General features: G+C 28.5%; 1 protein-coding gene across 1 annotated transcript; it reads right to left on the reverse strand.

Moving 5' to 3' along the window:
* Positions 1-1,452: 1,452 nt before the first annotated feature.
* Positions 1,453-5,515, reverse strand: LOC130815310 (serine/threonine-protein kinase PBL34-like). The gene is made up of 6 exons (XM_057681729.1): positions 5,175-5,515; positions 4,001-4,326; positions 3,793-3,928; positions 3,247-3,380; positions 3,025-3,148; positions 1,453-2,664 (listed from the first exon to the last, which is right to left on the reverse strand). The coding sequence occupies exons 1-6, from the start codon at positions 5,290-5,292 to the stop codon at positions 2,201-2,203; spliced, it is 1,302 nt and encodes a 433-aa protein (XP_057537712.1). The 5' UTR covers positions 5,293-5,515; the 3' UTR covers positions 1,453-2,200.
* Between the last annotated feature and the right edge of the window lie 6,440 nt (positions 5,516-11,955).

The raw sequence follows: 11,955 nt of genomic DNA on the forward strand, positions 1-11,955 counted from the left end.
ATTGAAAAAATAGGCTAGCTATTTTATAAACCCGTCTCACGATGAAACGGTCTCATACAAGACGAGCTGATTTTTATAATGTTGGCTATTACAAAATTTTTTTTTAAGGAACACGTACATTCAATAAATTAAAAGTATACAATTAGAAAATTTAGAAAATAAGCTTATAATTTTCATATAATAATAATATTAAAATCTTAATATGAAAGGCATAAAACTTTTTACTTGAAATCTCTTATAATACAAGTGGTGCTCAAAATCAATTGCTCGACCAAAAAAACAGTTAATATTCGTCAAACACGATATTACAAGCTCAAGATTGAGATTCCAGAGGAAATATATTATGCAACATGTAACATCAATCTAGACCAAACAGCAAAAATGATACTCTTCAACAAAGGTAAATAATAATGAATACATTATAATATATGCACCACATAAAGATAAAGGTATATGGATGCTACTGTTTTTGTTTATATTCTTGCTAGCTATAGCTTATAACATCAAATTTGTCTCATTTTTTTTTTATCGTAATTTATAATTTTTTTTTAATTTTTATCTTATTATTTGTAGTACATTTATATTTTATTCATAAATTTTTTTCAATTATTTATAGATATTTACATTTTATTCATAAATTTTTTTTGAGTTATTTATAAAATGTTAGTAATATATTTTTTGGTTTTGGCATCAAAAGAGACACAAAGTAGATCTATGGAATATTACTCCAATATTTTACATAGCATGACAAAATTTTGGTTACCTTTTTGGGCTTATCTTTGATCAAAGTATATGTGCATAGAATATGCTTATATCGCATGCATGTTTTCTTTCGTAACATTTACGTCTATATATGCCCTACTTGTAAACCACCAATCTAAATTGTAGTATGTCTTTTAGACTTTTGCGTGATTTTCAATAAAATTTGAAAGGCTTTGTCTATTAAGGAATTTGTCTATTTTGGTGTGTTATAATTAAATTTAAATATGATGTTCAAATTGTTTTTTCTAATTAATTAGAATCAAAAATAAACAAACAAATTAATTCAAGTTATGTAACCAAATAGAATATAACTAATGAGTTGGAGAGGATAGAATTTTGTAGATTAAAATCGAAAATTGATAAAAATAGAACATATATAATTAATAAGAGGGAGTATAATCTATAAAGTATGGTACTTCACAAAGAAAACAACTTTATTTTTGTATGTGCATTATGAAATTTAATATTTTGGATGTTTAGATCTATTTTTGCGTATAATCAATAAAGTTGTATCTGGTTAAACTTAAACAAACCATTAATAAATTGTTTCCTATTCAAAAGTAAAAGTAAATAAGAATTGGAATTTAGAGAAAAGAAGGGGAGGGCGAACTTGAAAGAAAATATTTTCCTTTAATAGAATAAAAATAAGGTGAGACATTTGAAAGAAAGAGAATTAGATGGATTCATGTCCCTAATTTTATTGATAATCAAATTTCTCTAAAAATAAAAAATTTAAGAGAAATAAGATATATTTCTTTTTTTCTTTCCTCTCCTTTCCCAACCTTCGTCAGCAAATAAGAAATAGTCTATATATCCCTTTAAGTTTGCATTATAAAACTCAAATATAGAAGAATTTTTTAACATTATGGAGCAAACTCAAAAAAAAACTAGTAATTTCCTTTTCACTTCCTTTCCTTTTCCTTCTCTCCGTTTGCATTAATCATATGCACGTTTATAAATTATAACACGGAGAAGCACATTCCAAAAGAAGTGAGAATGATTCCAATTGGTACCAAACAAGCACTAGATACAACTAGCAAATCTCTACTTTGTATGCAACTGCAAAACTTAGCACTAATTAAGAACATTCAAACTTCATTTAGATCTCACTCATACAGATGAGTAAAGCCATCAAAACGCTCATTCATCCCCAAGCTCAAGAGTTGGAGCAATGGCTATAAGCTAGCACACATAATAATCAATACAATTCTTTAGAAGATGCTACAATTACATCTAACAACCAAAAGAAGAATCGAAAAGGAGAAGATCGGAATGGGTCAGGAATCAATGAAGCATCATTAGACGTGATCAACTCCACTTCAATCTATATTACATCCAATCGCATAAACTTCACGCTTTTGAAGAATCTCCCGACAACACAATACTTCGAGCTCTAAGAATAACTCGAATGAATAAATGATCAAATTCCAATGAGATATTAGCAAGGGTGATGCTTACCGCTATTCAAGGGAGAGTTCCTAATGTTCCTAATCTGAAGGGGATGAGAGGGCATATTAAGGACATGGCCATCGGATTTCTTCCTTCGCCTCCCTGGTTGAGATAACCGTGACTGATATGATATAATTGCCATATCGTTGAGATCAAGTAATGGGTTCAGGACCTTCACAATTTCATCCATCGAAGGACGTAATTTGGGGTCTCGGTTAAGGCAGCCATAAGCCAATTGGCATACCTTTTGCACACCTTTAATTGAATAGTTGAGCTCCAAACGAGGATCGACTATTTGATATAGCTTTCGCTTGTCGGCCAGGTATGGTCGAGCCCAAGTGACAAGGTTTTGTTCACCACTAGGGCGTTTCTTGTCCATGGATCTCCTCCCTGTTAGGATCTCAAGTAGCACAACACCAAAGCTGTAAACATCGCTCTTAGACGTCAAATGTCCTAAACAGAGAAATGAAAGAAATCAGACATAAAATTTCCATCACTAGTCTCTCTAGTCTACACTACATTAATCAAATATCAAAAAAGCTCACAATTTTTCATCAAATTTCCATTATTTAGTAGAACGTTTCGTTACTTCTAAAATTTCAACAGCCCCTCTTGTATCAGACCATCTCACCGTGAGACGAGTCTCCGTGAGATGAGTCTATACAAAAAGTCCATTATGCTAAAAGTTTCTATTATTGGACTATTTAACCGAAGTATGGAGTACGTTTTACGGTGAGACCGTCTAATACAAGAATTTGTGAAATTTCAAAAGAACATCTAAAACAAGTGATCACAACAAAAAAGCATGTATACCTGTCATTACGTATTCCGGAGCAGCATAACCATATGTACCTACAACTCTAGTAGAAACATGGGTTTTGTCCCCTTGAGGTCCAGCTTTGGCAAGACCAAAATCTGAAAGCTTTGCATTGAACTCCTACAAAAGGAAAGTTTTAGAAATTAGCACTCTATTTGTGTATACCAAGCAAGAATTAGATGGAAAATTCAGTTGATTAGGTAACAAAAATACATTACCAAATCTAGCAAAATATTCGACGTCTTAAAATCTCTGTAAATGACAGGCTCATGATTTCCATGTAGAAAAGCCAATCCTTTCGCCGCACCAAGAGCTATCTTCATTCGACTGGGCCATGAAAGAGGCATAGTTCCTTCAAAGAACAGTGCATCAATAAACTTCTATTTAAGATATTAAATACTTTAAAAACTATAAGTTAAGTTCTGCAAGTTACTTAATTAGTACAAATATATAATCCTTACTAAAAAGGGAAGGGCTTAAATTATGCTATAGTAATAATAAAAAGTCAGCAACCATTCATCTAACATGGTCAATTTACTCAACAAACACATGACTCCTTAGAGGAGTAGATCATTTTCATTTCAACTTTCTTATGCCAACAAAAACTCAATCCAATAATTGAGGAAAAAACCTTCAACCAGTATGCTAACCCATGATTATCAAATTATGTTATTATTACCCTCGTATTCCTTATTACGTAGATTGATCTATTCCGTTCAAATTCAAGGAAGTGATGGTAAAAATGCGACATTTTCAGTACTTACTACGAAATAGATGGTTTTCGAGACTTCCCCGAGTCATGAATTCATACACAAGAAGTCTTTGATCATCTTCACTACAATACCCAATAAGCTTAACAAGATTTGGATGATGAAGTTGCCCAAGAAAGTCAACTTCAGCCTGCATTAATCAAACAATTAAACACCCAAAAAATTTTCAGAATGTACTTAATAAAGTAAACTTAACACTAACCACCCATTCCCTGTGGCCTTGGAGACCATCAGGCTTCAAACTTTTAACAGCAACAGTAACTCCAGTCCCGGGTTTTGCAGGTGAGGTGCTATTTTCTTCAATCCATCCCTTAAAGACATACCCAAAACCGCCCTCCCCGAGTATGCTATCGGGCCTAAAGTTCCCGGTGGCAGATTTTAATTCATGAAAAGTGAAGACTAGGAGTTGGGGATGCTGGGATTTGGTTTCTGAAGGTGGTGGATCAGGTGGTACAGAGGGAATTTGAGCATCATCATTTGGTACACACATTTCTCTATTGCTAGCATTCAAGTACCTAGTTTCAGCAGCTGCATTCATGATTTCACGGTAAATAAATAGAATTTCATCATTTAGGTAGCATTAAATAGAATTCAAGACCAAAACACCTAATTTCAAGGTAAACCTGAACAGAACAAAGACTTCTAAACATGTTCAACTGCACAGAGCCTAAAAGGGGATTGATCTCTTTATTAAATTACGTTTTAAGCGTTTAATATACAAAGTTATTATATAAAATTTCATAATTTTTGAAATTGCACGCCTTTAAAGAATTTGTCAATTTTACTCCACTTCACCGCCACGAGGCTATAGGCAGATGGGAATTGATCCTTCCTATGGATTGTGAGAATTCAACCTCAATCACGTGGGTGAAAAAGAAATCCTTCAACCACTCGGTCAATACATGATTCTCAAAAACCAAAAAATATTGTTGACATTACTACAAGAATGCTAAATCACAAAGAAGTATATGAAAATGAGATTGATTGACACAAAGTATGCTACTTATAGAAATGAAAAGAAGTAAATGCAGGAATTTCTAAACACTGCAAAAATACAGCAGTTATACTTTATAAAGATTAGAAATTATTTGCCCCATTTCAAGAAATTCACACTGTTTACCAGATTCTAACTAATTTCGTGTCATGGATTTTAGATCCTTAACACAAACTGCAAATTCAAGCAGTTTGATCAAACGGGCCTTTCAAAAAAATTCTAAAAATAGCAATTTCTCACAATTATGTAAAATGGGCATTAAATTCCTCCTAAAAATCATAAAACTTCTCAAATTTCAACAATCTAATCAAAAATATATACCGATCAATCTAAACTTAAGAAGAAGCAGAGTTAAAGGAGGAAGAAGTAATATAAAGTGAACCTGCATCATAAACAAGGCTAGAATTAGCAGAATTTTTGGAAGAAGAAGGTTTACAGGCAGTGGTAACATTTCTGCGCAAAACAGACCAGCAACCACAATTTTTTTGGTTGTTCTCCATTGATAATAAGCTATTCCTTCTTTTTTGGTTCTCTAACTTTCACTTCTTTATTTACTTTCTTCTGTTTTTATTCTTTTATTCTTTAAAATTTAATATTATGTACCATTATGATTGTTGAGCATGAGAGGGATTGGGAAAGGTTGAGGTTTTTGAGGGGAGTGAAAGAGAGAGTTAATTGTTAGGTGCAATGTGAGAGAGAGAAAAAGAGAGAAAATTGTTAGTTGGTTTATTACACTTCAACTGCTAATGCATTTATTTAATTTATGCACTTATTTAATTTTTAATATTTTTAATTGTGCATAATTAAAAATTATTGAAAATTAATAAGAATAATCTTTGTATTAAGACGAATCAAATAAGATTTCACTTGACTATATTTTAACTTATAAAGTAATATTAAAATACTAATTAAAAATAAGAGATAAATAATATTCAAAAAAACAAACGACACATTATTGCTGAATTGAAGGGAATACAATTTACAAGATATCATCTATCTTTTCATTGTGTTACAAAAACTACTACTAGTACTTTTATCTTTCTTTCCTTTTTCTAACACAAGTGAGACATGGTGAAAAGAATTACTTACTCTTATTCAGTCTATTTGTCTTATTTATTTTTTTCACATATGTCGAGATAATATTTTAACCTTTAATATCTTTAATTGTGCATGATTAAAAATTATAAAATATTAATAATCTTTGCATTGGGACGAGAAAAACAAGGCTCACATGACTATATTTTTAACTTATAAATTAAGAATAAAATACAAATTAAGAGTAATTAGTGAATAGCAACCAAAAAGTAAATAGGACAAGTAGGAAGAATGGGAGGGAGTATTATTTTTCGTAGTGAATTTAATGAGAAATTTTTTTTATATGTTTTTCTCAAGTGAAGTTATTATAATAAAAATATTTAAAATATATTATGCTCTTATTTGGAAGGATATTGGAAAAAATTATAAAGCGTATTCAGTGCAGTGTTTTAAATAGTATTTAGTGGTTTAATCGGAGTAGGACACTATTATATAAAAAGACTATATTCTTTAATGTTCTTATTTGTCATTTTAAGTGGTTCTTTTTGTTATTTTTCTAAAAAAAACTTTATATTTATATTGAAATTTTGGACATAATTATCTTATATAAAGATTTTGATATTTAATTTTATACATCTATTTATGTTCATAATTTTGGACAAAATTAATTTTTAGTAAAATTTTGGACAAATTAACTTTTATTAAAATTTTGGACTAAATTAACTTCTATTAAAGTTTTGTACATAATTTTGGACAATTTTTCTATTTATATTCAAATTAAGATCTTCAAATTAAAAAAACATGTTTGAAATTAGGATAATCTCCACAACTTTTATTAAGATTTTGACATTTATTTTTATCCTACTGATATCTTGCTCATAGTCCCTATGAGCAGGGTTTGGGAAGGAATTGAAGACGGTAACCCATATCCATAATGAAAGATGTGGTCAAATAGTCCCACGACTCAAAATTTGATCCTCCGAAAAAGTTCTTCCTACAAAAACAATCAAAACTTTAGATTAGGTAATTTACTCTCTATTACTTTTAAAGTAATGGAGAGGATGCCAACTCATTTAGTTGACATATAAAGTAATTTTCATCTAATTTTAAATATTTTGCTTTTGCTAAATTCATACTTCCTCCATTCAAAATTATTTGCAACATTTGCATAGTAATACCATTCATCAACAATTTTGTTTACGTAATATCTATTTATGCATAAGGAATAATATAATTATGTGGGATCTTATTTGATTCGTCTTAAAATCTAGTTTTTAGAAATATATAACTTTATAATTTTTTGTCGAGCGAAAATAAAGATATTTAGTATCAAATTATGTCTTAAATACCGTGTAAAAAGTAATGTTCCAAGTAAATTGGAAAAGGAGGAAGTAAGAAATAACTAAACTTGCTTGTTTTATAGGCAGAGCAAAACTATCTAATGATTAGAAAATAAGATGATTCGATCAAATATCCAATTTGAATCTAAAGATACGAGTTCAAATATAAATTTTTTGAGATTCAAAATTTGAATATCGGATATCGATATCCGCACATTATAAGTATATTTAAAAAACATTTTAACTAAATTTGAATGTAAGATATCGGATATTTTAGATATGCAATTTAATTTTTTTTTCAACGTATTCTGATTGGCATCAATATCAGAGTTTTTAAAAAATCATTACATTTAAGAAAGTTTAAAAATTTTGCATAACATTAGCTATCTCGACATTTTTAATGTTGAATACACCTTCCATATTATTTCAATGTTTATTTGAGTTGATAAAATACAATTTAAATAGAAGGCATAAATAAATAAGTTCAAGGCAATTTTTGAATTTAAAATAAAAAATAGGTGGTGATATAATAAAAAAGCGAGCATCAATATCAATTCCCAAAAATGAAATGAGTTCGATGTTTTTAAACCCAAAGTCAACTCATTACTAATTAATGTTCAATTTAGACTTATTTTCAAATTATATGTATTTATTAAGATTTTACTCGACCTACGTACCTATTTTAGACCTTAAAATTATATACAATGTGGAGGAATAACAATTATAATAAAACTCATTTAGTATCATAGAGCCACTAGACACAATAGGTACCAAAATTTTCAGACTATGTGGGCATTAATCTGAGTCTTAATAAAATAGATATGTTTGAGTCTTGATCCGAATAGGGGTGATCAAGTTCATATTATCCGATAAATTATTTGATCAGATATCCAAAATATCCGATATCTGTTGCTATTGGAGTTAAGTTGAAAAGTTCAAATTCGATATCCTAAATATTTAATATATGATATCCTACATCTTAAGCTCTTAACTAATTAAGTCACTTGAGTGTTTTTTAAAATACCCAACTGTAACAGACTCAAAATTCTTAATCTTAATCTTCCGATTAATTATTTCAAAATTTTAATTCAAATCTCTAATCCTTTGGTTATCCATGTCAAACCATCTTTAATTCCTAAACCTTTTCCGATTTTGTAATTTCTTTCAAAAATTAAACTTTAAAATATTATTTTGTTTAAAATCTTTTTATTTTATAATACGAAAAGTAAAATTTTATTATTATATTCACGGTTTTGTAAAATGTTACGTTTTAACTTTCTTCCTTAAACTAATATTACTACTTATTATTTTAACCTTATAACTTTGATTTAATTATTTTATACTTAAAAATGAGTCGTATTTTTATTATTAACTTTAAGTACAGTTTCAGAAAAATTTTCTAAGTAAACTACATATTTTCATGATCAAACTTACCCATTATTTTAAAGTATATTCACTTGTACATACTAGAACAAAAATTTGATGAACCAAAATCCTTTCTATAGTAACCCATAATGTTCATCACCTACACAAGTTATCACAATTTCCTTACACAAGCTAACCTTCATCTACACTCTAAACTTTTACACATTCACTTACACACTTCAACTCTTACACATTCACATACACACTCTAACTCTCTTACACAAGTTACCTTTCTTCTATACTCCTAACACTCTTTTTCATACAATCTAATGAATTACAAAGTTGTCCAAACCCATTAAAAATACCCCCCTTAGCCATCACTTACATCACCATCATCAAATCTTTCTAACATTCTTTCTTATATTTTCACTTCATTAAAATCTTACTACCTTAATACCTTTATTATTAGTTGATGAAATTCAAGAAGATGGAGCTTAGAACACTCTTTATTTAGCTTAAATCATCATCATTATGGAGCATTATTTTGGGTACTCAATTTATCATTATTTGTGGAGTTTGGATTTAATGATTTGGGAGCTTAGAAGATCATCATTATTTTAGGAGTTTGGATTAATTAACTTTGGATCATTATTATCTATCTTGGAGCGAGGGTCTTATTTCTTATTATTTTCCTAATTAGTACTAAGTACTAATCCTTGATGTTAGTATGGTATAACTTCTTACCCTACTCTTTTTGTGGAATTTTACCTTATATTTACTTTATAATATGCAAAGTATGTGATATGTTGATATGTTTTAGTGGAAGTTAGTTTAATGAAATTAGGATCAAGATTATATTAAGTATGTGTATGCTAAAAGTATTTTTAGTATGTTAATTTATTAATAATCTTTGAACAAGTTTAGGAAGTTGGGTGCAAAATTATATTCTAATGATATTAAGTATGATTTATGTTATAAACTAGTGCTAGTATGTTTATGAGTTATGTGTTACATTAGAAATGTTATTATATTTAAGAATTTTTTTATGTTAGAATTTTTATTAATATGTTTATGTTACTAAATCATTACAACTACTTTTGTCATATTAATAAAATAACAATTTAAAAAGATAATTTTGAGAAATTTTTATAAGTTATTAAATATTGAAGTGTTTTTCTTGAAAATATGAGATTTCATAATAAAAGTAACTTTTTAATCACTATTTAGTACATAATATTTTATTTGCTAACTATTTGACCAAAATTTATGTAAAATGATGTAAAAATATTTTTAGTATACTTGCCGCTCAAACTATGTGTGAAATATTGATTTATTGGGATTACAAGTTTTACTTGTTTTATAATTATTAACTTTTGTGAAAAATTATAAGTTTGACTTGTTTTAAAAATAGAAATATTGATTTTTGTGAAATTATAAGTTTTATTTGTTTTATAACTAGAATGTTGAATTTTGCAAACCTAATAAGTTTACTTTTTTCTAAACTTGGAATATTGATTTTTGGAGAACTTGATGAATTTTGGAAAGTTATCCAAACGATGCATTTTAACTTGAATTTTACTTAGAATATTTGATTTTTTTTAAGAGAATAAAGTTTTATTTATTGTAAAGTTGGAAATGTTGATTTTGGAAACTTATTCAAAGAGAAATAGATTTTAGTAGCGACTTGTGGAAAATATTAATTTGGAGACTATTAACAGAATATTAAGTTATTAGTGTGAATTTAGCGAACTATTAAAAATAAAGTTATAAATAAAATTTAATGTGTAACAATTTAATAATGAACGTATAAAGACATAAAGGTTAGTTTTACGTTATGATTAAAAAAATTATTAAATAAAAGAGGTTGTTACCTAAGTTGATCAAAGTCAAAGGCAAAGTCAAGTTGTAGTAATAAAAATGTGATGTACTCGTGTGAATGAATATTGATTGAATGACCCTGATAGTAAGGTAATGTTGAACCATGGACCCGCATGTAAAATCCCAGCGCCCGTGTTGGCCGGCACGTAAAATGCGGTATAAAACAGGGGGTTAGCTACCTATCATGTAGAGTTCGAGCATAAATTGTATTGGAAGGGTAACAACTCCCACCACAGTTAGGGTTTAAGACTACAATTGTAACAGGCTCAAATTTCTTAATCTTAATCTTCCGATTAATTATTCCGAAATTTTTTTCGAATTCCTAATCCTTTGGTTATCTAATTCAAATCACCTTTAATTCCTAAACCTTATTCCGATTTTGTAATTTCTTCCAAATATTAAACTTAAAAAAAAATATTTTCTTAAAATTCTTTATAAGCACTAAAATATTATTTTATTATTTTATACTACGAAAAGTAAAATTTTAATATTATATTTACGGTTTTATTAAAATGTTACGTTTCAATTTCGTTTCCTTAAACTAACTTTACTCCTTATCATTTTAACCTTATAACTTTGATTTAATTATTTTATACCTAAAAATTAACTATATTTTTCTTATTAACTTTAGGTATAGTTTTAACCAAAAGTTTCTAAGTAAACTATCATATTTTCATAATCAAACCTTAATCATACTTTCCCATTAATCTAAAACATTTCACTAGTATAAACTAGAACAAAAATTTGATGAACCAAAATCCTTTCTACATCAATCCATAATGTTCATCATTTACACAAGCTATCACCATTTTCTTACACAAGTTAACCTTTTTCTACACTCCAAACTCTTACACATCCACTTACACACTCCAACTCTTACATATTCACTTACACACTCTAAATCACTTACACAAATTAACCTTCTTCTATACCCCTAACACTCTTTTTCATACAATCTTATGAACTAAAAAGTTGCCCAAAACCCATTATAAATACCCCTCCTTAGCCATGAGATCACTGGCACCCCCATCATCAAATCTTTCCACCATTCTTTCTTATATCTTCACTTTATTAACATCTTACTAACTTTATACCTTTTTTATTAGTTGAAGAATCAAATGAAGATGAAGCTTGATCTTATCACTTCTTAAGCCAATATCATCAACTTTTGAAAAGTCAAGTATTATCTTTTGGAGCTTGGATTTCATTTTCTTTTGGGTGATTGAAGATCTACTTCTTTGAAGCTTGGAGCCTTGAAGACTTTCTGTTTTGGAGCTTATTTCTTTAAGCTCTTATTTTTCTATTATTATTCTCTTACTTGGTTTAGCACCACCTTTGGAAGAAAATGGTACACATTTTCTTAACTCTCTCGTTATGTGATATTTATTTATGGTTACTTGATAATATAAAAAGTATGATCAACATGATTTTATTTTGATCATTTAAACTATACATGGTTATATTAAAGTCATATCCAATTTAGTGATATTTTCGTCAAAACCATAATACTTTTGGGACACTCTAAAAAAAATTTATAAATATGGA

Source organism: Amaranthus tricolor, chromosome 6 (genome assembly GCF_026212465.1).
Source record: "Amaranthus tricolor cultivar Red isolate AtriRed21 chromosome 6, ASM2621246v1, whole genome shotgun sequence".
Classification (NCBI taxonomy): Eukaryota; Viridiplantae; Streptophyta; class Magnoliopsida; order Caryophyllales; family Amaranthaceae; genus Amaranthus; species Amaranthus tricolor.

Coding starts and splice junctions, on each gene's coding strand:
- LOC130815310 (XM_057681729.1), bottom strand. CDS start 5,292: ATGGAGAACAACCAAAAAAATTGTGGTTGCTGGTCTGTTTTGCGCAGA. Junction 4,327..5,174: donor TAGCCTTGTTTATGATGCAG/GTTCACTTTATA, acceptor TCATGAATGCAG/CTGCTGAAACTAGGTACTTG. Junction 3,381..3,792: donor CGAAAACCATCTATTTCGTA/GTAAGTACTGAA, acceptor TGTTCTTTGAAG/GAACTATGCCTCTTTCATGG.